We start from the raw sequence: 23,365 nt of genomic DNA, 5'->3' as shown, positions 1-23,365 counted from the left end.
TGCATTCAAGCTTTCATTGTAGATAATATTTTGTTGGTAGTGGTTTTTTGTTTGTTTGTTTTGAGTCTTTATACTATCTTCTTGAAGTACATTGTTTAAGTACATTTTATTCTTCTTGGAGTACATTGTTCAAGACAGGTCATGCTGCCCTGAGATCTTAACCATTTTTCAGCAGAGTGATGCATAACTTTGGGTCACCTAGTTTGTCCTTCTCTCTTGCCTTCTAATACTGCCTTTGGATAGAGTTGCTTATTTTCTTTTCAGTGAGACTGCACTGTTGACATATGAATTTTCTTTCTTTTCCTGTCCTTTTCTGCAAAATGTTTCTTTCCAGGGAAAATAGAGAGGTTGCCTTGCTTTGCGTTTCTGCAGATGGTTAGTTTTATCTAAGTGTTGAACCATATATATCTGTATTTTTAGTCAGTGTCTCCCTGTAATTTCAAATTCTAACTGTTTTGAGAATTACACTCGCTAATCATCCTCCAAAATTGTTGATACCATCAAATTTAGTAAGTACTGTCTTAATTCTGCTATGCAACTAATCAGGGGACACCCTTAATAATGCTGTATCTAGGAGAGATTCTTTGGAACACTGTTTGATCCATCATGTATTTTTACCTCTGAGTCACTGCTAACTGCTTTACATTTAGAGTTCTGTAATTATAATTTGTTTTTCCCAGTGACAGTTTTATCTAGCCCATGTTTCTTAATTTGCTTGTGAGAATGTTATTTGAGATGATGTCAAAGGTCTTTTAAAGTTATGAAATCTATTACTTCCCTGCTATCCATAGAGCCCAATTGTCATAATGGAAAAAATGGATTGGCTTAATATGGATTGTTTTTTGGTAACTTCATGTTGACTGTTGCTTACCTAGTTAGGCCGAAATTTCAGAATATTTATTTTTCCCCATCAGTTTTCTCAGTTAGAAATCTGAGGTTACGAGTCTTATATTATATTGACTCAGTAGCTGATGAAGCTGTGTAATTAATTTGAATTTGCTGATAATTTAGATTATGTTGCTGACATGGAAGAAAAGTGTCTGTTTACCTTTTGGCCTGTTTTTTTCTTTATGAGAAGAAAAGCAGGAATGCATAATAGGGCAACTCTTACGTTTCCTTCCTTTTGTCTTCTGTGTTGGTGCCGTTTGCTGCTAGGAGGCTACGTTCTGTGTCGTCCTGCGAGGAGCCCGCCTGGGACAAGCAGTGTTGAGTGATGTTCTTCAAGCTGGCTGTGTCCCAGTCGTCATTGCTGATTCCTATATTTTACCTTTCTCTGAAGTTTTGGACTGGAAGAGGTCTGTACCCTAACTCTTGTACCTCAAGTATGTGCATAAGTAGCCTCCATTGCATTCAGTGGTATGAATGAAATCTGTGGATGAATCAGGTGTAGTGGGGATTGCAGTGCATAAAATGTACTGGGATGTATGCTCTCTTTATTTGAAAGTACGGGAGGAAAATCAGAGCAGGCAAAGATGACTGAACATTTGGTTACCTTGTAGCCTATGATAACTTTTATGGAAGTGCTGCTTTGTCTTATGCCTGTGTTCAGTGATGAATGACCTATGCTCAGGTTTCCCTAAGAAAAGTATATGCCAAATATTGCTTCCCTTAAATGCTAAATTCACTATACTGTATTGTGATTCATATGTTCTAAGACTGAGGAATATGATTTTGTAGATGAACATACTGTAGAGTTGAGGGTATTTTTGCATGCATAAACAATGCCCAGTCTGTGTATGATCTTAGAATAATATATATAAAAATCAGTTTGCACGAGTAGCATTGCATATGCTATTAGTGTTTGTTCACTCCAAAAGACTTAAGATCACAGGAACTCAGTGGCAGTCCTGGGATTAGAATTGAGGAGTTCTGTGTTTCTGTTTGTCCTGTATTTTTATTGCCTTTATAGATCAGTCTACAGACTGGTGGCATTGCCCATAGGCAAATTGTCTGGGCTGGTAAAGGAATTCCACTGCAGCAGAGTAATCATACAGAGAGCAGACAGTTTCTTTCTTCTAAGATCTTCCAAATGTGTCTTAATAGAAAGAGCCATTGTAACCTTTTAATACAAAATTTTCTTTGACTCATCTTAACCATTTTTTTTTCACTTGCAGAGCCTCAGTTGTCATCCCAGAAGAAAAGATGCCTGAAATGTATAGCATTCTGCAAAGTGTTCCTCAGAGACAGATTGAAGAGATGCAAAGACAGGTAAAATAAAAGTTCCATAGTTAAATCCTTTTTCTTTATCCATGTTTAGGACATGGGTTTGTAGGTCTGTCTTAATGTGAAATCTGGTGATGCAGCAGCTCCCATTATATATTCATGTTAATATTATGATTATTCGGCCCTCTTCTTTATGCTAAACACATGCATTCACCATTACTTTTCAATATTTTGTCTGTAGCCATCAGTGGTGCAGCTAAATCTGTTAAACAGCAGCTGCTCAGCAGTGCTATCTCAGCCCTTAGGTCAGGAAGTTAAGAGTAGGGCATATGATTGCAATTGCAGAGGAGTGCCTGCGTAGGCAGACTTCAGTTACTCGGGGCTGGAATTCCTCCAACCTAGCATGTTAATGTGTATGCTGTTGTGAAATATATTATAGGATCTTTAGCATTCACAGGGATCAAAGCCTCCCCATCCTGGGCAGCAGCAGATATGAAATGTACAGTTGAGGTTTTGAGTGCCTGCTTCTTCGTATAAGGATCATAGGTATTTACCATGGGAATGGAGATTGCTGGCTCCCAGTAATCCAGTTAGACTGCACATTCAGTAACTTCACTTTTTCCTTCTTTTTTCTTTTTTGTCCAGTCTGTTTTCTTAATGCATACTAGAATGGAAGCTCTCCTTGAATGCAGGTTTACTGCCTGCATTTGTTTACTGAGTTTTCTCTGATGAAATCACAAGGTGTATATACATACTTATATATGTTTTTTTTCTTTTTTTCTTTGCATAATATCTAAATTTCTAAAAGAAAGTTCAAGATTTTCTTTATACTTAGGGAAAATTTTGGTTATAGATAAACTTTAAGCTCTCAAATGCAACGAGTTGTTAAGCTGAAGTGCTTTAAATATTTTGAATAAGGTGATGATGCCTATGAGGGGGGATTTTACTTATTTTGTGACTGGAAAAGTTGAGGTCCTGAGTTGCTCAACTTACAAATGAAATCTGTGTGTTGGGTGTATAGTCAAAATGAAACATCTTGCAGTTAATTCCAGTTGATGCTCTTGCCTGTTTGTTACTCTTAAAGCTCTCCTGTTATGGACATTGTCATCACCAGGCTTTAATTCAGGAGTTCATGCACACAGTGGGGCTGAACAGATCAGTACTGTTAGACGTAGGAGGATTTTCGTAAAATATGTAGAGTTTTGTTGTCAAACTGTAAGTATGAAAGGATTCAACCCATGGTTATTTTGGTAGTTTGAATAGGTAATTACATTTTGGGGCTTGTAGTGAGAGAAGATGTAACATATGTTAGATTGTAAACAGATTTCTGGAATCTTTAGGCATCGTCACTGTATATATAGTACATGAGCATATCATGAGGTAGAAAGATGCTGTTAGCACAGTTTTACTGGTGAGGAACTGAGGCCTACAGAAAGTGAGGGCTTGATGGATAGGGGAAAAAGTAAACGGTCTCAGATGAGTGTGAAGGTGTCTAAGATGTCTGTAGTGGGATTTCTGCAACTCATGAGGACAAGTTTCTGAAATACCATTGCACAGCTTGTGACTAAGCTGTCTTATGTGTCGTCTTTATAAAAAAGTGGCCAAGGGCATGTGTTTTACATCACTAAGTATCGTTATTTCTAACCAGCCAAGGCTAAACTCTGCATGGTGTTTATTTATGCTGCATGTGTGTGTGGAGAAAATAGACTGTCAATTTACTGGTGTCTCCCACGTCTGAATTCTGCTGCCAGCTTCACTTTATTCTGTGTGCAGTTTAAGTCTGCAAACACTACAGCGGCCATCAGGGGTCTCCGTTCTCCTTGGTCCCTTCACACAAATGAGCCGTTTTTGTGGGGTGCACAGGCAAAAACAGCAGGAGTGGCAAGAGGAAAAAATAGCTTCACAGTTACAGCTACTGGGAACATGATTTGGCTTCTTGCATTTGTTTTTTTTTCTCTTGTGAATCTAAGAATTCTAGAAAAATTATTAAATATATAATGTAAAAGAACCTGTATTTGAAAAAGTTTTTCTATAGTTTGTACACTGATCATGAACATCATGCTGCTCCTGACATGAAGAGGATAAAACACAGGTGTTTTACCCTTGAAGTTGAAATCTGCCAGGACCTACTGCTAGTATGTCCTGGACCTGATTTCCCATAATATAAGTTTATTTATAAGCTAATTGCTTGGTTGAGAGTTTGTGGTATAAATCAGGAAAAAGATAGTATTTGTTGATTTAAGCGGTGCTGGGTTGTAGGAAACCTGAGCTAACTTCTATTGCCTTGCATTAGAACTGGCTGCATTCAGATCTGTAGCAAGTACAATATGAAGGAATGCTTTTATTCTCACTTGCAGACAGTTTGCCTGCCATGACTCTCACAAAATGTAATAGTTATTTCCCTTCCTGTGATCATACCTTAGCCTGCACTGTGGAGAAAAAAAGTTGCCTATATTGAACATTACATGTGCTGACTACACCCATGAAAGCTGCAGCGAAGCATATGCTGGCTCTTAGAGCCTTCAACACATTGCCCATCAAAAAGAGCCTCCGCTATTTGAGCTGCTGAAATTAATAACAGTCTGGATGAAACTTAGGCATCTCTGGGATTGCTGTCTTGTCTGTTTTATACAGTAATGTTGTCATTCCCATTTTCTTTGAAGCTTCCTTGAACCATCCCCCTCCCAAATAGTTCCATATGGAGCCTGGAGCCCTGGCAGAAGTGCCCGGAGGCGTGTGGAGGAGCAGCCCGGCCGGCCGCGCGGCGGCCTCGGCCCTCCCGGCCCTCTGTGCCGGCAGCCCCCGGCCGGGTCATGGCCAGGTTTGGCGAGGGGGGCCCAGAAGTGGGACTTCCATGGTGGAGAATGAGACTTGAAATCTGCTGCTGAAGAGGGAAATAGGAGGTAAAAAACGGGGCAAAACCAACCTTTGGGTGCCTGTTTGTCCTGTACCTCGTATTGTTCCCCTCCCAACTCATTTTTTTTCTCACGTTTTGCTTTAAAAAGCAAAACCTTTTAAAACATTGGGAGTACTGAACTTCATACGTAAATGTCTTTAACTAGCCTGAAAGTTTCCCACAACTTAAATTCAAGTCTCTACAGCTTCTATTTGTGAGAGATGGCTCTTTCTCTCCAAATACAAAGACATTTAAAAATATTTCTCCACTGATTATCAGCATGTTCGGAAGTCTTCCTGCCCTCCAACAATAAAACTTTGTAATTACTGTCTCTTCTGGAAGACCAGAATAGATAACTTATTCACTGCGTGCAAGCACGGAGCGGTGCAGTGGTGGAATGCAAGAGTTCTTTTCATCCTGGTTCTCTAAGGAAATGGGTATGCTCAAATAGCAAGTACAGGCTTCTTGCATGTCCCACAAGCTTTTATGTTGTAACCCACTTTTGGCCCAAATAAAAAGAGATGAAACTTGAAGATAAGAAATTTTATGAAATTAGGTAGCTGAGTAGAAGATTAGCGCCCCAAAACAGCACTGCTTTTAAGAGAAAACCTGCAGCTCAAGCTCACAGCAATACAGAATCCTCCTGGGTAAAGCCTGTGTGAATGATTTTGCTTTAGCAGAGGTTCTAGTTGGAACTGTCTTAGGCTGAAGAAATTTGGATACAGAATGGCAAGGTGATTAGTGGCAAATGAAGTTCAGCATAGGTAAAAGAAAGAAATATAAATGGGAAGGAAAATAATCTTTTCATATGCACTGGCGGCCTCCTAAGTAGCTGAAATAGCTTGGAAAAGTGCTCTTGGAGCTATAGTAAAGAGTGTGAAAATAAAGTTCCATTGTCAGTTGTGGTCAAAAAAAGAAATAGGTGACATAAAGAATTTTTTAAAATGGTATAGAGAATGGTATGGGAAATACTATGCTACTACATAAATGTATTGTATAGTTTCTCCTGGAATACATAGTTGTGGTTCTTCTGTCTCAAAAAGGATGTAAGAGAACAAGGGTTGCCAGGGGTTCCATGTGAGGACGGGTTAGGAGGTCTAAGGCTCTTCCTCTCAAAAATGAGGGACTAGAATGAAATACAGATCTTATGAAATAAGAATGTCATGAAGGAAGGGGATAGGAATCACTGTGCACTGTTTGATGCAATTTCATTTGATGCTCCCTAGCTCCTGTTACTACTAACAAGAGTTGAAACTCTGATTAAAAAACACAACCCAGAGTTATTGAAAAACTCCAGGGGAGGAAAACCCACTGGAGATGGATGCCAGGAGGCACCCCCTGGCTTGAGAGGCTGCAGATCCCCGGGCAGGCCCTGCAGGGTGCAGAGCCCGGGCTGGGGCCTGCGCGCGGCCCGGGCCTGGTCCCAGCCCGGGCCTGGTGGCAGCGGGGCAGCACCAGCGCCGGTGGCTGCTGCTTGCCATTATCAGTGTGTCTCAAAAACCTCTGAGCCTCAGTGGCTGACGAACGCTTAACTGAGAGAATCTTACTTCAGATGCATAGATTTCTCCTCTCTATGTATCCATAATTCACTTCCCTGAAGGCCTGCAAGATGTTGACTTTAAAAACACCCCAAAACTCCAGTAACCGAGTGGCCGAGTGGCATTCATTGTTTTATTAACTAGAAGTGAAAATAAGCACAGCTGCTTGTCCTTTCAGTCTCTGTATGGACAGTTAAAAACTAATAAAGAATATAAATTTGCTTTTGCTTTTTTTTCTTTTTTTAAAAGTAACTTTTAAAAAAGTGTGTAGAAAGCATGTAATTTGCGCTGTTTGTTCCCACAGTGGCAATACCTGGACAAACTATTAGGGGCTCTTTTTTTAGTGCACATGCCCCGTGCCTTAGCCCTGACCTGAAGAAAAGTTCAGACTGCAGGTCAAGCAGACCTGGAGACACATGTGTAAATCAATGACTTGTTTTAGTGCCACGTTAAAACAACATGAGTGGCTGGCTTTTCTGACCCCTCCTCCCTTTCGTTTAATGTGCTTCTTTGGCTCTTCTTTAAAGAGGGCTCTGTAGAATAATTTCAACTCTTATCAGCTTGCTGACAGCTATATGAGCCTTTCTGCTGGCTCCAGGCAATGAGTGCGGGCGTGTGAAACTTCCAGTTCTTGCTGTGAAATGCTCCTGGAGAGAGTTAAAGCAAATGGATGGTACGGAATTTTTTTTGTGGGTGGCGTGGCTCACATACAGGAGATGGGGTTTAGTTCTGCTTAATCAGAACTTCATTTCAGTATCTGGACACGGATTGCTCTTTGAGCGTAGATAGATTTTACAAGTCTTTTAATGAGAATACTCAGCTTCCAGCTGCAGTTCTTTCCCTGACAAGGGACGGCTTCTGTCTCGGGCTTCTTTAGACTCATCATTATCGAATTTAAAAGAACTTTCATCTGTCTGCCATTTGCAGCGTTTTAGGGAGTGTGATCGGAGAGGCTAACCCTGCTTTAATCCTCCCAGAGTGCTTCTATGGAGCTCGGGGTCCCCCGTAAATGTCAGGCCTGGACAATTTGCCATCTTATCAGATGCAGTGAAGTAAGTTCCAGTCCTCTCCCTCCTCCCCCCGGGGAAGATTTGTTGCTGCAAACAGCAAAGGAAGAGAAAACTTTTACCTGGCTGATTGCCAGGATCACTGGGGAGTTGTAGAATCCTTGGCATTTATATATGAGACTTTCATTGCCCCCTCTTCCCCATAGCCATTGCTTTCCTTGAACAGAGAAAAGTATTTTGATGTTTTCTGCATTTCAGAGCAGTCTTTGTGGTATCATGGAGAAGCAGCTCAGAAATCTAAGAGTAGCCATCATTCCATTGAGTAGTTTTTCTAGGATGGGCTTGTGTTGCCTTAATACCTAGGTTTGCAGCTTCTAAATAAGATTAGACTTGCACTGCAAGAGTGAATCTATGCTGTTTTAAGTGTATATGATGTTGTAAAGTAGACTCTTGGTGCTTATCCTTTGCAAAATGCTATAGGCAGCTTGGATGCACTACAGATAAATCCAGTAAATTCTTTTAAAATAGTGCAATTCTTTTAAAAAATATTTGAGAATGTTTTGTGCTCTGCCTTGAAGCCATATGCTGCAGATTAATGGAGGTTTAAACATCTCTCCTGATGTTCCACTCATTCTTCATCTCTCTGGTCTCTTCCTCTGCAACTGTATCACATTTCTTTACCAAATTCACTTGTTCGGCTCACCCCGTCATTATTGAAACTGTTATAATATTAGCATTTGTCTCTACAGTGTAAATACACTGCATTTCTGTGGTAAGTTGCATTTGAGTGCAATAAAAATGCTTTATGAGCAATAAGTACATCTTGGTCTCATATGATTTTACTGATGAGTGAACAGAGACATAAATGACTTGTCCAAGGTCAAGTTGTTATGGTAATAATGGAATTTAGAAGTCCTGGTTCCCCTTTCCTTGTTTTAATGACTAAATCACATGCATCTTGCAAATCAGTTAGGCTTTAAGTTACAAAGGCTTTGCACGTTCTTTAGAAAGTCTGCCACCAATGAGCGTTAGGCACCTTTTCCTTTAATCTTCGACTGTAAGATGTTCAAATACATCTAATATTTTCTTAGATGCCCCCATGTAGGAAAATTGTGCATCTCTATTAGGAGTGGAATACACTATTATGCCTCTTGACTTGCGAACAGCACAGCATATATCTAAGGATTGGTTCCTTCTCTCTGCCCCTCGCTTTCTCCCGGTAGCAATGAAATGATTTTGAATGCTCTGGTAAAACAACCGAAGAATGCCGATGGTGGTGTTAAGGTATGGGGCAAAACTCTTTTCTGATCCTCAGTCTGATGGTTGGGTTAAGCCTGAGTTGGCATAGGCGTGCAAAACCTATTAACCACCTATTTGAAGTTCTTCAGTAAGCTCATAGCATCAGTACACAGTCCCTTCCCTTTTCCTCTCCCCACCCCTTTCCTTCTGATCCATTGCTACCTGTGTTTAGTCTCTGTGGATCCCCTGAGACTTAAGTTCCATCTCTTCCAGAAGTAGCTGTACATCAAGGGGAGAGGAAAAACAATTCCTTCCTGACCTCTTTAGCTGATCAGCTGAAGCAAAAGATTAATACGGAACAAATATGCAAGCGCTGGTCAATGATATCTTATTTACCTTCTGGGGCTTACTGTTTATCTTTGTGATAACAGCTATCTTTTTGGCAAAACTTGGTTTCATATAATAAAGAACATTTCCTTTTTGGGATGCTGTTCTGATGTTTTCCAAATGAAATACATTACCCTTGTTGATGTCTATCAGTTATTTTGCTCATCTAAAATTATTTTCAACCCTATTTCTACTGCATATAGCCATGGCATAATATTGTGAGAACCAGCCACTGTTAGTGGCTTTACTTCAGCGGACAGCTATACAATTATGCACAGTTCAGATCGTGAAGGGTAATGCCATTTTACATCGTTTATTTTTAAAGTGTGGAGGAAGATTGCAACACTATGTCTTAAACAGAATTTGTCCCATATATGAGGAGGAAGAGAAATTGTAACTCTTTCAGCTTTTATCTACGCAGAATGCAGTAAGATATGCATGTATTCAAGCAATACTGGCAGTGACGTCTGTGGTTAAAGCTGTCCGGTGTTCACCACTGTGTGTATGTGGGTTATGCGTATGCTTATGTTTATATAAAATAGAGCTGTATAGAATCTGAGCAGGAAACTGAGCATAACATGTCTTCATCAACAGAACCAGTTCTTCCTGGTATAGGGCTTAAGCTCTGAAATTGAGGTATGTGCTGACTTTTGAAAGCTCCAGCGTGGTGGTAACCCTACCTAGATTTTTTTTTTCTTACTGCAAAAGCTATCCTTTCATGTGTGTGATTGGCACTGGGCTTGCTTTGTGTTTACCTTCTCTAATCAAGGGAATTTAAGCTTTTATTCTCCCAGCATTAGTACAGCAGTCATGGGAAATCTCAAACAAGACAGATCTTATTGCAGCGGTTGACACAAATAAAAGCAGTTGTGCTTTTATTTATTTATTTTTGATGCTGGATGCTGATTAAAAGTTTCCAAGCATCCTTTCCCCTTCTTATAAAGCCAACCAGCAGAGAGCAGGGCAGCTGCTGAGCAGGGGAGATGCTAGTGGACATAGGACAAGATCACAGTGGGAAGCATCAGTGTGTGTAACTCAGAAAGCTGGGAAAGGTGTAAACAGATCCCCGATTTATCTGCAGAGTGGGCTCTGCAAACACTGTTTTATTGGCCAGTGGCTCCTGCTTTACTAACCTCTAACCTCTGCAGTGCTCAGAGGCGCTGCCCACCGGCCAGCCTTGCCTTTGAACCCCCCTTGGCTCCTGCCACCTCAAAGGCTCGCAGTCCGATTCCTCTGTTTTGCTTGGGACCTCACCTCTCAGCAGGATGCCTGCAGCGGGGAAAACTGATCTACCCTGAGAACACAGACATATTTGAAGGCAATACCCCCGAGACCTGAAACCTATTGCTTTCTGTTTCAGGAGCTGTCCATCATTTGTCAAGAAATGTGGCTAAAAACTCCCCTTCCCCCCTCAACTTAGGCCATATTGTAGTCGAACATTTCCTACAGCTACACCCACTTCTCTGGACCACTCTTGAAGCAGCAAGAGCAGTAAGCTTGGCTTTGTGTGGCTGGCAGGGAGTGTGCAAAGGACAGTTGCTGTCAAAGGTAGATGCGGAGCGCTCTTGTGCCTGAGCCACTGCCCGATGGGATTGGAGCAATTGGAGAGCCTCACAAACCCCTGAAAACTGGAGGAAGAAAAGTGCTAATATTTGTGTCCCTGTGTTACCAGTAATGATTATGTAGATGTTATCTGGGAAATAGTAGAATTTGTATTGCTGTTTTACAGCTGTGTTATCTCCCTGATGTCAACACAGGTCACACAGCAAGATGGACTTGAAAGCTCTGTGCAAGGGTACTTGGGAAATGGAGGCCATTTTTACATTACAGTTGTAAAGCTAAGTGCATTTCAAACTTAGAACTTTTTCTTGTCTTGTTTCTTGCTTTGCTGGCTTTGTCTCTGCGCTTTGGAACAATATTCCCAGCCTCAGGGTTTCTTTCTGCTCACAGTTTTGTTATCCCTTTGTTGGCTGCATAACTGAAGTGAATTTTTGCCATGAATTTATACGGTGTCAGGGCAATAAGTCAGGTTTCCTGAGTTGTGAGTAGTGTAACTTTTGCTTTTTGTAACAGAGCTGCAAAATTGAGCAGTTCATTATTCACAGAAACAAGTTGGGCCTGGAGAAATCTTTGAAGGGAGAATACCAGTGTTAAGTGGTATTTTTATCTGTTTGAGTCCAGTGTCCTTTTTGCTATTTTTGAAACAAAGTTAATATCCCCAAGACCAGAAACAATGAAAATAAGTATTGGAGGGATCAAGATAATCTGGACTTTTTATTCTTGGATCAAAATCTAGGCAAGAAAATGTTAGTGTTTTATGAGAGACAATGAGAACTATTTTTCTGTTCAAGAAATAGTCCTTTTATTGTTATATGGTTGCAGGCAGATTTTAGGCAGAGCAAGTCTTTTCTTCAGTTCAGGACAGAAGATGAAAATCTTAAAAAGGAACCCCCAAATTATCTGGAAGTATGGAAGCAAGACTTTGAATGTAAGACTTACAACTTTAACAGGTATGCTTGCTTTAAGAAATAGTTTTCATATATGTATATATGTGTGTGTAGTACTGTACATATGGATTGCTGTCATTCTTTTCAAAGCACCAAGGAGGTGCACTGTGAGGAAGACTGCAGTGCAAGAACATTATGCAAGAACGTTAAGCTTAATAGCTGAGCTTTCACTACCACCTTCTTTTAGCTCTTGTGAGTCAGCATTTGTCTAGCAGTTTACAGCAATAAAACTCAGAGACAGTAGAAACAAGTCTGCTCCCAAGCGACTGGTATCTGGAGAGTAAGATTAGCTTTTTGAACTCTGACCTCTGGGTCCCTTATGAATTGACATTTTCAAAGAGGAAAAAGAAAGAAATTTGAGTAATGGAAAGATTTCGTTTCCACTTGTTGTGTATCTGAAGAAGGTAGATATGCTTGTTTCACTGAAGTTACTCAGGATGTTAAACCCACCTGGCATTTTGCTTTTGAGAAATTGAATTACAATAAAAAACAGTGTAACAAAATGTCTATCTTGAATCTCTTTCTGAAATTGTTCAGAATGTCTGTGGTCTTCACCTAAGTATGTTGAGTAATAGGATGGGATAGATGGTTTTTTTGGATCAAATTTGGCAAGATTGAGAGACTGTGGATTATCCAAAGTACTTTCTGTGCCAACACCTCATGAATAAGACATGAATGCATTTGTGACATAATCAGGATAGATAAAACATAGGAATTTAATGATATAGATTACTGTGTGCTTGTCTTTTTTTTTTTTTTTTTTTTTTCCATTTTGCTCAGCCTGGAAAAACGTCCTTTGGTAAAGGAATTTTCCTCTGTAGGCCTCTCATATTGATTAAATGAGGATATATAGATGGATTGAGTATTTGGGGGGGCATTACTTGAGCAACATGCATATCTAGGAAGACAGAGTTAAATGACAGATGGAATGACTATTCCAAAATAATATTAAAAGAGCATTGTTATGTTCTATTAGAAGTAAATGTCAGTTTAATTAGAAACAATTCTGTGTGACCTGCATTTTTCTACTACTTGTTCCTCTTTTTCCCTTCTGGAGTACTTTCTAGTTTGAGCTTTCGGAGAACCCAGTGCCAAACTATGCATTAGTCTTTATCTGAAATGATCGGACAACAAAAAACATGTAGTTGTATTTCCTCCCCTGGCCCTTGTTAGCCTTAAAAAAGCATGTCGATATTCTGAACACTTTTTATACAATGACAGTGGCTACTGCTTTTTTGTGGAAAGGTCTTTGTTGCCAAATAGCCAACTTAGCTGAAATTTGAAAGGTGCTCTTAGTTTAATCTTACAGAAATCATGAAAATACTTTAGGAAGCTTTTCATTGTCAGGCCAAGTACTATGTGTGTGTGCAGAATTTACATTGCTTTATGGTGGTTACAGAGAGAAGATCAAGCCAGACAGCTTTAGGCACGTAGAGTTGGGTGGTATGATGCTACTCCTAAGTGTCCTAAACCAAATAAGCACTTTTTAAAATCCCAAATCATTATCACTTTATAGAACCAAGTGACCATTTAATTGTACAGTGTCTTCTGAGAGCTTCTGTGTAAGCCTGTCTGTAGAAGCAAGGATGGCACTGGTTTTAGCTGATGCAGCTGGTATCATCCTTGCCAAGAAACTGCACAGTGAGAGTGATGCATGGGATCATCAAGGGAGTTGTTGGAGCAGGGAGATGGTCCAGAAAGCAGGATTGGCGACTTGCGATTCCAAGGCAGAAATAGATGGGAATTTAGGGTTATGAGGTCCTCAATATGAGCACAATGTTTGTCCCAGGAAGCATTGTATAAGGTGCTTATTCCTCCAGAAGAGGAACTTCTGATCTTTATGATCTTTGTGCTAAAGGGCCTTGAAAGCTAGGGCTTGCTATCTGATTGATATATGGCTGATTGATATATGGCTATATTCATGTGCATTTTTACCTTGTGGCAAATATATGATAATTCAGTCTATCTTGAACCTCAGTTGCCTAATTAATCTTACCACTCAATGGAGAGGGGCTAAGGGGAGCACGTGAACAATTAGAATAGCTTACTTGAGGGGAATAGCTTGTTAGGTCTTGGTCACTTAAAAGGCATTTGATTATAATATAGTGTCATGTGTAACTTCAGAGCCTGAAGGTTAATGGTCAAGCTTGTTGGCTAGAGCTCAGAGCTGTAGATACTTCCTGTAATATCCTTTATGTTTCTCCTGAGGGTACACATGTTAGCAGAAGATTGCTGCAGTCAGTTGCCCTGGTAGTATTGGGTGGCTAAACATGAGTTTTATGAGTTTAGGGTTTCTTTTCACAAATAATTAGAAAGGACAAAGTTATGTTCTGTGGGTTTGTTCACCCCTAAATTTACAATGGTAAGTTAGCCTTGCAGTGCTGCAGAGTGAGGTAAATGTTATGTGCACTGCTGAGAGATTGGCTAGAATCAAGAGAGTAAGTGAATGTCAGACACTTACCTGTGAGTAAAAAGCAAAACCAGAGTTAAAATCATGCAGTTTCCAGGCCAGTACCGTGTCACCGTAGGCAGTGTGAAAGTGGTAGTATTTCAAGGTCCCATAAACATTTTCAAGGCATTTGGAAACATAGAACTCCTGCAGTGGGGCAAAATCTTAGAGCATCCTGGTGCCCGACCTAGAAGCTGAGAGAACTGGTGGTTTATGGGCAGTTAACTTTTACGGCTACTTTTTTTGAAAATCTTGTTTTTTCCCCTTTGCTAACTTTATCAACTACAACCAAGTCATGGGCTGTGAAAGGGCAGGGGGCTAGAAAGTTTCCTTCATTGAATACTTTTGCCCTTGATCTAAATGTTACAGAAAGTATTCCTTTCCTTGCCTCATGCCCAGTGTTTTTCTTTCACAAACTAATCAAAAGATTTACATAGATCTGCCTTGCACTCTACACTGAAGCGCCATTAGTGGCATTAACACTAGAACTTATAAACATTATATGAATAGGCTCTGTAACCTAATCCTATGCTGGCTTGTAAAGAGCTTATAAAGAGATGCTAGGCCCCCAAGTGTGTTTATTTCTAAGGAAAATAACACCTTACCTAAATAAATGTTACTTTCTGCAAGTAGGCTACCCTCTTGCTGCAAACTGCTCTCTGTTGTCTCTTCTGAAAGGAGCTGCTAATGCCTTTGTCCCAAGCTCCTGCCTGTGCCAGTGCGGGCTGAGCGGCACCAGCTCAGCAGCTTTGGAGGCCACCTGAGCAAAATCCTAAAACTGGTTTAAAAAAAAAAAAAAAAAAAAAAAAAAAGTGGAGGTGAGCTGTTGGTTTGGGCCTTTACTTGCTTGCTTGAAGGAGACTAAGACCTTCCGTGCCATCCACAGTCTGAGAAAGAAAATTAAAACAAGCTTCTAGGCACTTCTTAAAAATGCTGTTTATGTCCCTCCTAAGTGTGCATGTTAACACCTCTATGTCACATTAAGCAACTTTAGCTTTAATAGAAATTGGTAGGCATCCATAGCCAATCTGAGAGTGCAGGAGCTGAAAGAAAAAGACTTTCTAGAAATATTTCCTACCATTCCCGTCTTTGCAGCTGTGGCTTCAGGAGCTCACCTCTTGGAGAGAGAAGAGTCTCCGATTGAAAGACAGCCTCAGCAGGGAAGTGGAAGGCTGAAGCAGACAGCCCTGATTCACAGTACCTGAGAAACACTACCCAGTGTGGTGAAGTCACTCTCCTGTACGTAACTGTTACTCTCCTGCTTTTGTGGATAGGGAAAATGGATTCATTGAAGTAGAAAGCTCCGAACTGGGGAAAAAAAAAAAAAAAAAGGAATAGGCACACATCTTCCTAATGGAAAAGTCCCCAAATGTTTAGTAACTTAGCATGCTTAGCATGCTGAGTAGCAGAAACTAGCAAGTCATGCTAATCGGTTCTGCTTTATAAAAGCAAACAAGGTGGGGAGGAAGTAATGAGACCTTGAAACATCTGTTTGGAGACTTGGAATCCCCTTAGAAGGTTTTGAGTTCTGTGTTAAAGAAACACAGCTCCAGAAAGTTACAACCAACTGTGGGAACATATTCTAGCTCTTTACAAAACATTAATTATATAAATATTAGTCTATAAAAAGTAAATTCCCTCTGCCTTCCTCTCCAGCTTTGCTTCAGGTATAAAGGTGTAATCTTGCCTGATGTGGCAAACGTTTCTTCAGCAGAGAGAGGCTGGCTCGGATCCATTCCGGAATCGCGAAGGGAGGAGAGGGGAGTTGGTTATTGCAAAGCCAGATAATCATAGACGTTGCAGTATTAGTGGTCAGTTTAGTGACAATGAAATACATGGTCCTGTACAACTTAATGTGTAATGTATATGTCTTTCAGGCTAGTCTCCTCCTAATAGCAGACGTTTACTCAAACTGTTAGGTAACATGAGGAGGGAATTTGAAATCTAAATTTCTGCTTCTATTTAATAAGGATGCCTAAACAGAGAGCACTTAATTCTCTGTTCTGGTCAATGGTAATTCTTGATCTACTTCTGCTTTTTTAGGTCACCTGCTACTTGGTTTCCAATATTACATGTTTCTGCAGAATTGGGAGAGGAGAAAGGAATGCTTATATCTTCACTTAGAATGTGTTTGCTTTATTTAGTCTTTTTGTGGTATTTTGGGAAGGTATCTTAGGATTTTGTGCTTTTTTTTTTTTAGGAAGCTGGACATTGTTTATTATTATTCTTATTTGTTTTTATAATTCTGCTGCTTTTATGGTTGAGCATAACATTAATTTTGTCCAAAGTTCTTACTAATAATCTTTTGGTCTGTTAAATTCAACTGAGGGAAAGAAATACAGTGAGATAAGTTATTCAGTTCGAGAGTCAGATGGCCTTGCCATTTCTTTGGCTGTAAAGCTCCAAAGGACTCTACATTTTGGACATACTCATCTATCTCCTGAACGCTCTACCTTGTTCTTTAGCAGAATGCTGTAGTACTTGACAAAATGTGTGTGTGTCGGGATCTTTATCCTAAAAAGTAGTTACCTGCAGGGTGAGGCACCCTTGCCGCTCATCATTACAGCTAAGCAAGAGGAAATATCAATTCATCATGACCTCTATAACTCCAAAACCTTTGTATTTCTCCAGTAACTTAGTATTTATGAATATTCTGAATAATACGTAATATTCTCATGGACATGAATAAAACTGGTTATTCTAGGGAACTTTTTGCTGTTTTAAAATGCAACAGAAAGAATAAAATAACATTAGTCCCACTTTGTGTATTGTGTTTTATTCTGGTTGTGAAACCTCTTTAAGATCCCAATTATCTAAAAATACCTTTTGTTTTTAACTCATCTACTGCCCAGATACTAGTGCATACTCTTGCAGCTGATGCTGAATGTTAGAGAGCTTGTAGATGAAGTAACCTTCTGAACTCTTCAAGGCACTGGAGCTTTACTGAAGAAAAAAAATAAGCTGAGAAATTTCATATCTCTGGGCCAAAAGACCTGAACTATATTTTTTTGGCAAAGGATATTAACTTCTGGGTTGGATGTGGTCCTACAGGATTGTTTGATGGTTGTATGCTTTAAAAAAGTTAGTGTAAGTCTCTATGCAGAACCAGATCTGTTAGCATTTTCATTTCTAAAACCCCGTTTTACGTAGAAACTGAAACAGGATGCACCTTAACTTACTGGGCCTTAGCTTGGAAATTACTCACCTATGAAAGTCAGTGTGTGTGTGTGGAAGGAGATCGTGTGCTTTGCTTCCGCGCGCAGTTCTATGCTTACCACGCTGTAAACTAACCCAGAATAATAATTCTAATAGTGGTCTATATGTATCCTTTTATGTAAAAATGTTAATATTTCCTTGTAGAAATATTTCTTGGTTTGTGGAATACTGAAATAGCATTTTCTAAGTTGAGTTCAGGAGTACTATGATTCCCTAGGTGATTAGCTATTTCTAATACTGCCATGAAAAGGTGCTCCTTTTTGGCTCAATGCCTTTATTTGGCTGCCTTTGGATTCACTTGCCTTGGAAAAACTCAGTAGAACAGGAAATACTTGTGCCCTCTGGTTAAACTGCTTTGGGAATTTTGAGGAGAAAAACTGGTATTACAAGCATGAAAGAAGCTGTTTCCTTCAAGTATTTACCTGGATTCTCATTGTGCTTAATCACTTGCAAAAGTAATGCTGCTTCTGCCTTTTACTGTCTGCAAGGTGGGTTTTTTTTGGAGGGGTGGAATTTGAAGTCTCCAGGCTCTACGGAAACATCCTAGTTACAATAAGCATACCTCCTAATTTCATTTCCACCTGTGTGGTAGGCTACATTAAACAGATTGTGTATGGCAAACTAAAATTGGAGTATGAAAGTTATTTTTTTTTCCTCTTTACAGGCAAGATGGTTCTGGGAAGCATATTTTCGATCAATGAAAGCAATTGCTCTTGCTACTCTTCAGATTATCAATGATAGAATTTACCCATATGCTGCCATTTCTTATGAAGAATGGAATGATCCCCCAGCTGTGGTAAGCTAGTTTGATTCACTCATAAAACAAATTGTTTTCTTTTCTTTATATAAGAGGTATGCACTATGAAACTTGGTAATAATTGTGTGTTGGTGTTGTGAACAGATGAAGTTAATATATTTTATGACGACTGGCAAAATCACTAGTAGTTCGTTTATGTCCTGCCTGTGAAATGCAAACTTTTCATGTTTGCTATTGCACTTTTCAAATTGCTTATTTAAGTGTTTATTTCTTTATTTTGCATGCATGCATACACATACGCACGCGCTCCACTTGATTGTTTCTATTGAATTCAATGTGAATTTAATGCTCTTAAAAATGAATAACTGCAATGGAAATACTGAAGATGTTAAACTGTAAAGCTCCTTCATATAATCCTGCAGAAATTCCTAATCTGATTATCATATTTTTCTGGAGTGTGGCTTTTTTTTTTCTCTTCCTTGAAATAGTGTGTTTCACTGGTTGAACCGAGCTCGATCAAGAAGAAACACTGGAGTGCTGATTAACCTGCACCTCACCTGGCTCTAATTTCTAGTATAGCCTGCAGATATTTTTTTCTCATAACTAATTATTTTTTTTTCTGTGTCAAAATATAAAAAATAGTTTTTCTTAACTAATGAAACCAAGCTTGTTAATTGTCTCACCCTATGATGACATAGGAAGGGTTTCGCTGGAAGCTCAGGAGTGTTGTGCTTTAAACTGTTTGCATTGATAGAGAGGGAACAGTGGCTGTCGAAGAGATAGTAGCTCATTGCGGTGCTTCAGAAAGGATTTTGTGTTGCTTAATCCACTGTTGTCATTGACTAGAGAGTGAATATAACACTTGTCAATATTACTCAATGAATTAAGCTGCAAAAAAGTAGTTACACTATGAGAAGGGGTTCAGAACATCCTTACACCCTTGGATTATGCAAGCAAAAATATCCATCCATCCATTTCTCTGCAAGTTATTTTTACTTTGAGCAACAACTAGGCCTCTATTTTTTTTTATTCGTCTGTTTTTAACATATACTTGGAAAAAATATTTATATAAGTCTTTCAACCCAAAGGTTTTTAAGCAGAAGGTTTATTAGCATAGACACGGCAACATATAGAACAGCACTCTGAAACTGTGGACAAACACATAAGAGCAATACTGTGCCAGGGCAGTGTTAGGAATAAACAAGCATATTGTATCAGTGTGCATTTGGAGAGAAAAGTTAGAAGGCTGACTGCAATTAGCCAGGCTGGAATATGTCCAGGACATTGGAGTTAACACCTCATATCATGACTCTCTCATGCCACAAATGGTCAGTGCCTTGGTGGTTTTATGTCTCAGTTGAAAGAATTTGATGTTTATCCTAGTCTGTGAACATTGCTTAATATGTGCATGAATTCACTTTTTGCTTCAGTATGGAACAGAAATGTCATAAAAAGTTCCTTTATGGGCTGTGTAAGCTCTGTATTAGCCAGCAACACAGAGTGCTTGTGACCCTTTCTCAGAGGGTCACTGAAAGAAAATAGAATTCAGATTGGGAATTGTTCAAGAGCGATTAAACTTGTAAAACAGAAGTGCTCGGTCCTATGATGTCCATAACGGTGCATTTTGATAGCTACTCTGAGCACGTATAAAAATTTCCTTGCGTCAGACTCTCTTATTTTTCTTAACCAGCTGAGGCTGTTGGGTTATGACCCTTGTTCTTTCATTAGAAGCATAACTGGAGCCTCTGCAATTTATCTGTGGGTGTTGTTAGGATTTTTTTTTTCACTTTGAATATGTTTTATCTCTTTAAGACGAGAGCACATTATAGCTATAGTCTGTTGGGCGACGTATTCTTCTGAATGCCTAACTTCAGGCAGTTTAGAAGGTGGTGATATACAGTATCAGCTAATAAATTTAGTAAGTCACTAAGTTCTTAAAAATATATGTTTTTTAAATAATTGCACTATTCCATTGTCAGAATTCCATAGTTGGTCTGTGCTTTTCAGTGAGAGTAACGTTCCACTTCAGCCAGAGTGTGTGTCTCATCTGAGCTGCAGCCTGGCGTGCAGGCCTGGCACTGCTGCAGCTTCCAGTTAGCCTGGATCAGAAATTATAGATGGAGAGCAGATACATGCACATGCAGGGGAACAGAAGATGGTAAGTCCAATAAGGCAAAATAACTAAGGATGGCTTGGATATGGTCCTCATTTACAGGCAAATTGCCGTATTTTTCTCTAAATAAACTCCAAAGCTGAAATGTTTACAGAAAATTACTTAGGGCTTGCCTCAGGGCCAGGTTGTGAGTGAAGCACCTGTAAGTTAACATTCATACTACAGTGAAATGTCCTGGCAGAACTGTACCCCCAGAGCTTGTCATTCCTCTTTGCTCCTCGTGACGTTGTGTTTAGTAAATGTTAAATGTTCTGCTCTTCTGTACACTCACGATCCCATTTTGCAGTTTAGGTAGAGCCGCAGAGTGGCAGAGAAAGTAAGTGGAAGCTGTAAGTAGATTAACAGAAAATGCACAGGATGTGATCACTGTTATAAGGCAGATGACTTACTGCAGTTAGTCAGAGATTTGTTCAAATCCGTTCAAGACTCTTCCCTAAAAGCTCAGGTCCCTGTGTATAGTAATATATGCATAATACACACAAACATAAAGTATTAGATCTCTATATAGCCTTTGCAGCTGCTGACATTGCCAGCTTCCTTTTATGATGGGTTGAATAAGATGGGTATATTTTTTCTTTATTTGCCATGTTAGATGACACATATGCTTTGTTTGGTTTTCAGTATGCTCTTGCGGTATTGATATTATGACAAATTGTATATATCATTTGTAGATATTCAGCTATAAAATATTCTTTTTCTTTGTGAAACAAGATTTAATTGTTAATTTCTTAATTAGTCTGCCCAAAGATTTATCCTATATTATATATCTGGTATCTCATGCACAGTTCAGCATATACGATATTCTTTGAGACATGAAAACAAACTTCTGGATTTGGTTCACAAAGTCAGAACTTGGAGTTCAAGTTCTACTTTAATGAAATTTTAGCTGTTAAACCTGCACATAGTCATTTAATACTATTGGGTTTTATTTTCTCTAAAAACTTTTTACTTCTTCTTTAGACTAGTTCAGATGTAGACACACAAACGTGCAAGTGAGATGCAAGTTTTTAATCTTAGCAAAGTTAGTTCTGAGATGCACCCAAATAAACTGTGAAGTTTTGCTGGACAAAGGTGGTGCTATCTTCCTTGCTGTCCTTGTCTTTCTTATTTCACTACCTGGTGCCTCTTGTGGCTTGGTAACTGCAGCTTTATTTTAAGTAATGGCAGTTGTTAGCTGGTAGTTTGTATTCCCAAAGTCATCTTTTCAATACTGTCAGTTTTTTTCTGGATTTGGGAGCATGAATGGCATGTTGAACTTCATTTTCCTAACTCAGATTATGCCCCAGCATGGCAGAAAATCACTGAGGTTTTTTTGGGAAGCAGGAGGTGCTATTTCTAGACCAGAAAAAAAAAAATCCTTTTCCTAGTTCTTTCGCAGTGTTTGAAGATTGTTATAAGCTGTTACAACTAAATGTAAAAGAAGTTAACACAGGGTTTCCAAATACTGTGAATATTATGGAAATGGTAAATATGAACTCTGTTCTCAATAACTGCAAACCTATCCTTGGATACATTATTGAAATAATGAATGGAAGAGCTCAACCTGAGTTTTTATTTCAATAAATGTGTTCAGCCAATAGATTGTAAGTTAGAAGGGTTCAGACACTTGATTAGGTTTAACAGGCTAAACAAAAAAAGATGCTGAATGATTTAGTGCTGTAGTTATGTAATATATTTTGGCTATCAAAATTCATGATTCAGAACAGTATCAGATTTCTGCTCTTGGAGTGAAATAGGTAGGAACTCCTGTGTGCCTCATAGCTGACACGTTTCTGAGGGTGTTTATAAATGTCATCAAAAGTGTGAAATGTTGCCACTGCTCAAAGCCGGAGAATGAGGTTTTTTGTGGGTGAAGATCACGTCCAGCTTGGAAAGTCTCCCACTGAATTGTGTGTAGTTCTACAGTGTGTCAGCCCTGTGGTTGGCTCTGGAGAAGCAGAGAGGGTTAATTCCTTTGGTTTTGCCCTTTGACCACTTGAGGATGGGAAGCATGATGAAATGCTTTCTCAAAGCATTCAGTAGAAACATATCACGAATAATTGGAGCAAAATAGAATAAATCAAGGCTTTTTTGGTCTGGTAATTCATAATTGGAACCACATTGAGGTTAAAATTTGATATTCAGAATAACCCAGCTGAACAAGCCATACCCACAGAAGTAAGGGGTATATATTTGCTTTGCTCGGGTATATGGGAGAACTGCTTAGCTCCTGTACGGTTCGATGCGCTCTACTCCTCACCTCTGCGCTTTTAAATGACAGTGAGTTGTTCTCATCCAAACTGTGTGGTTTCACTAATATGTTGATTGTAACAAGCACTAAGTCTGGTTGTTTTAAGTACACAGGAAGGAAAAGCCACTGTCTTGTTCACAGGAACAGTGGCGTTTTATTCTTTTAAAATGCTGTGGCCATGTTTTGCCACTAAATGATAGCTGGGCAGTTCTTGACTCTCTTCTATAATGTGGAGCAGCTTCTTCCAGCCTTGTGTTCCCAGTGATCGTTCTGTGGAGCAGACGTCCCTGGTGTCTGCTGTGACTCTCTTTAGCTCTCTATACGGTCTCAGCGTTCGCTCTAATAGTAAGTTTCAGAGTAGAACCCAGTTTCAGTTATGTCTGGTATTTTGTCAATGCGTTGGAGGCTCTGTAGTGTTTGTAATGATTGGCTGCTTCTAAGTCCTGTTGTGTCGATCGACATCTGGGAACCTCTGTCTCCTTCACTTTGCATCCTGCTCGGAGTGGTGCGTTTAAACATGCTCTGTTAATTTAACCTGAAGGCTCCCCATCAAGCCCAGCCTTCGGCATCTCGCATATCAAGGATTCAGCTCCCTTGATATCTTGACCTTAATGCATTAACTTCTCCTAGAACAGAACCAAGCTGGATTTAATGACCAGCAGGGAGAGGGATAGCTAATGTGTCAATAGTGAAGGATAATACCTTACTACTAACGTTGTGCAGCAATGCATGCATGTATAGGCACACTTGTGGAAAGCATGTGTAGGGGTAGCTGCCGTAATGCACATCTTCCCTGTGCGTGT

The 23,365-nt window shown here is 39.5% G+C and overlaps 1 protein-coding gene across 1 annotated transcript in view; it reads left to right on the top strand.

Moving 5' to 3' along the window:
• The window catches only part of EXT2 (exostosin glycosyltransferase 2), a 67,502-nt gene that overhangs the window by 13,349 nt on the left and 30,788 nt on the right, over positions 1-23,365 (top strand). Inside the window, exons 6-8 of the mRNA XM_088525713.1 lie at positions 1,156-1,295; positions 2,115-2,208; positions 18,067-18,198. Of these exons, the coding sequence (XP_088381839.1) occupies positions 1,156-1,295; positions 2,115-2,208; positions 18,067-18,198 (366 nt within the window). The remainder of the gene's footprint in view (positions 1-1,155; positions 1,296-2,114; positions 2,209-18,066; positions 18,199-23,365) is intronic.

Source organism: Tinamus guttatus, unplaced genomic scaffold (genome assembly GCF_059628265.1).
Source record: "Tinamus guttatus ecotype Peru unplaced genomic scaffold, ASM5962826v1 Tinamus_guttatus_pri_ptg000240l, whole genome shotgun sequence".
Classification (NCBI taxonomy): Eukaryota; Metazoa; Chordata; class Aves; order Tinamiformes; family Tinamidae; genus Tinamus; species Tinamus guttatus.
Note: the sequence above shows the minus strand (reverse complement) of the source record. Positions and strands in the feature narration are given on the sequence as shown.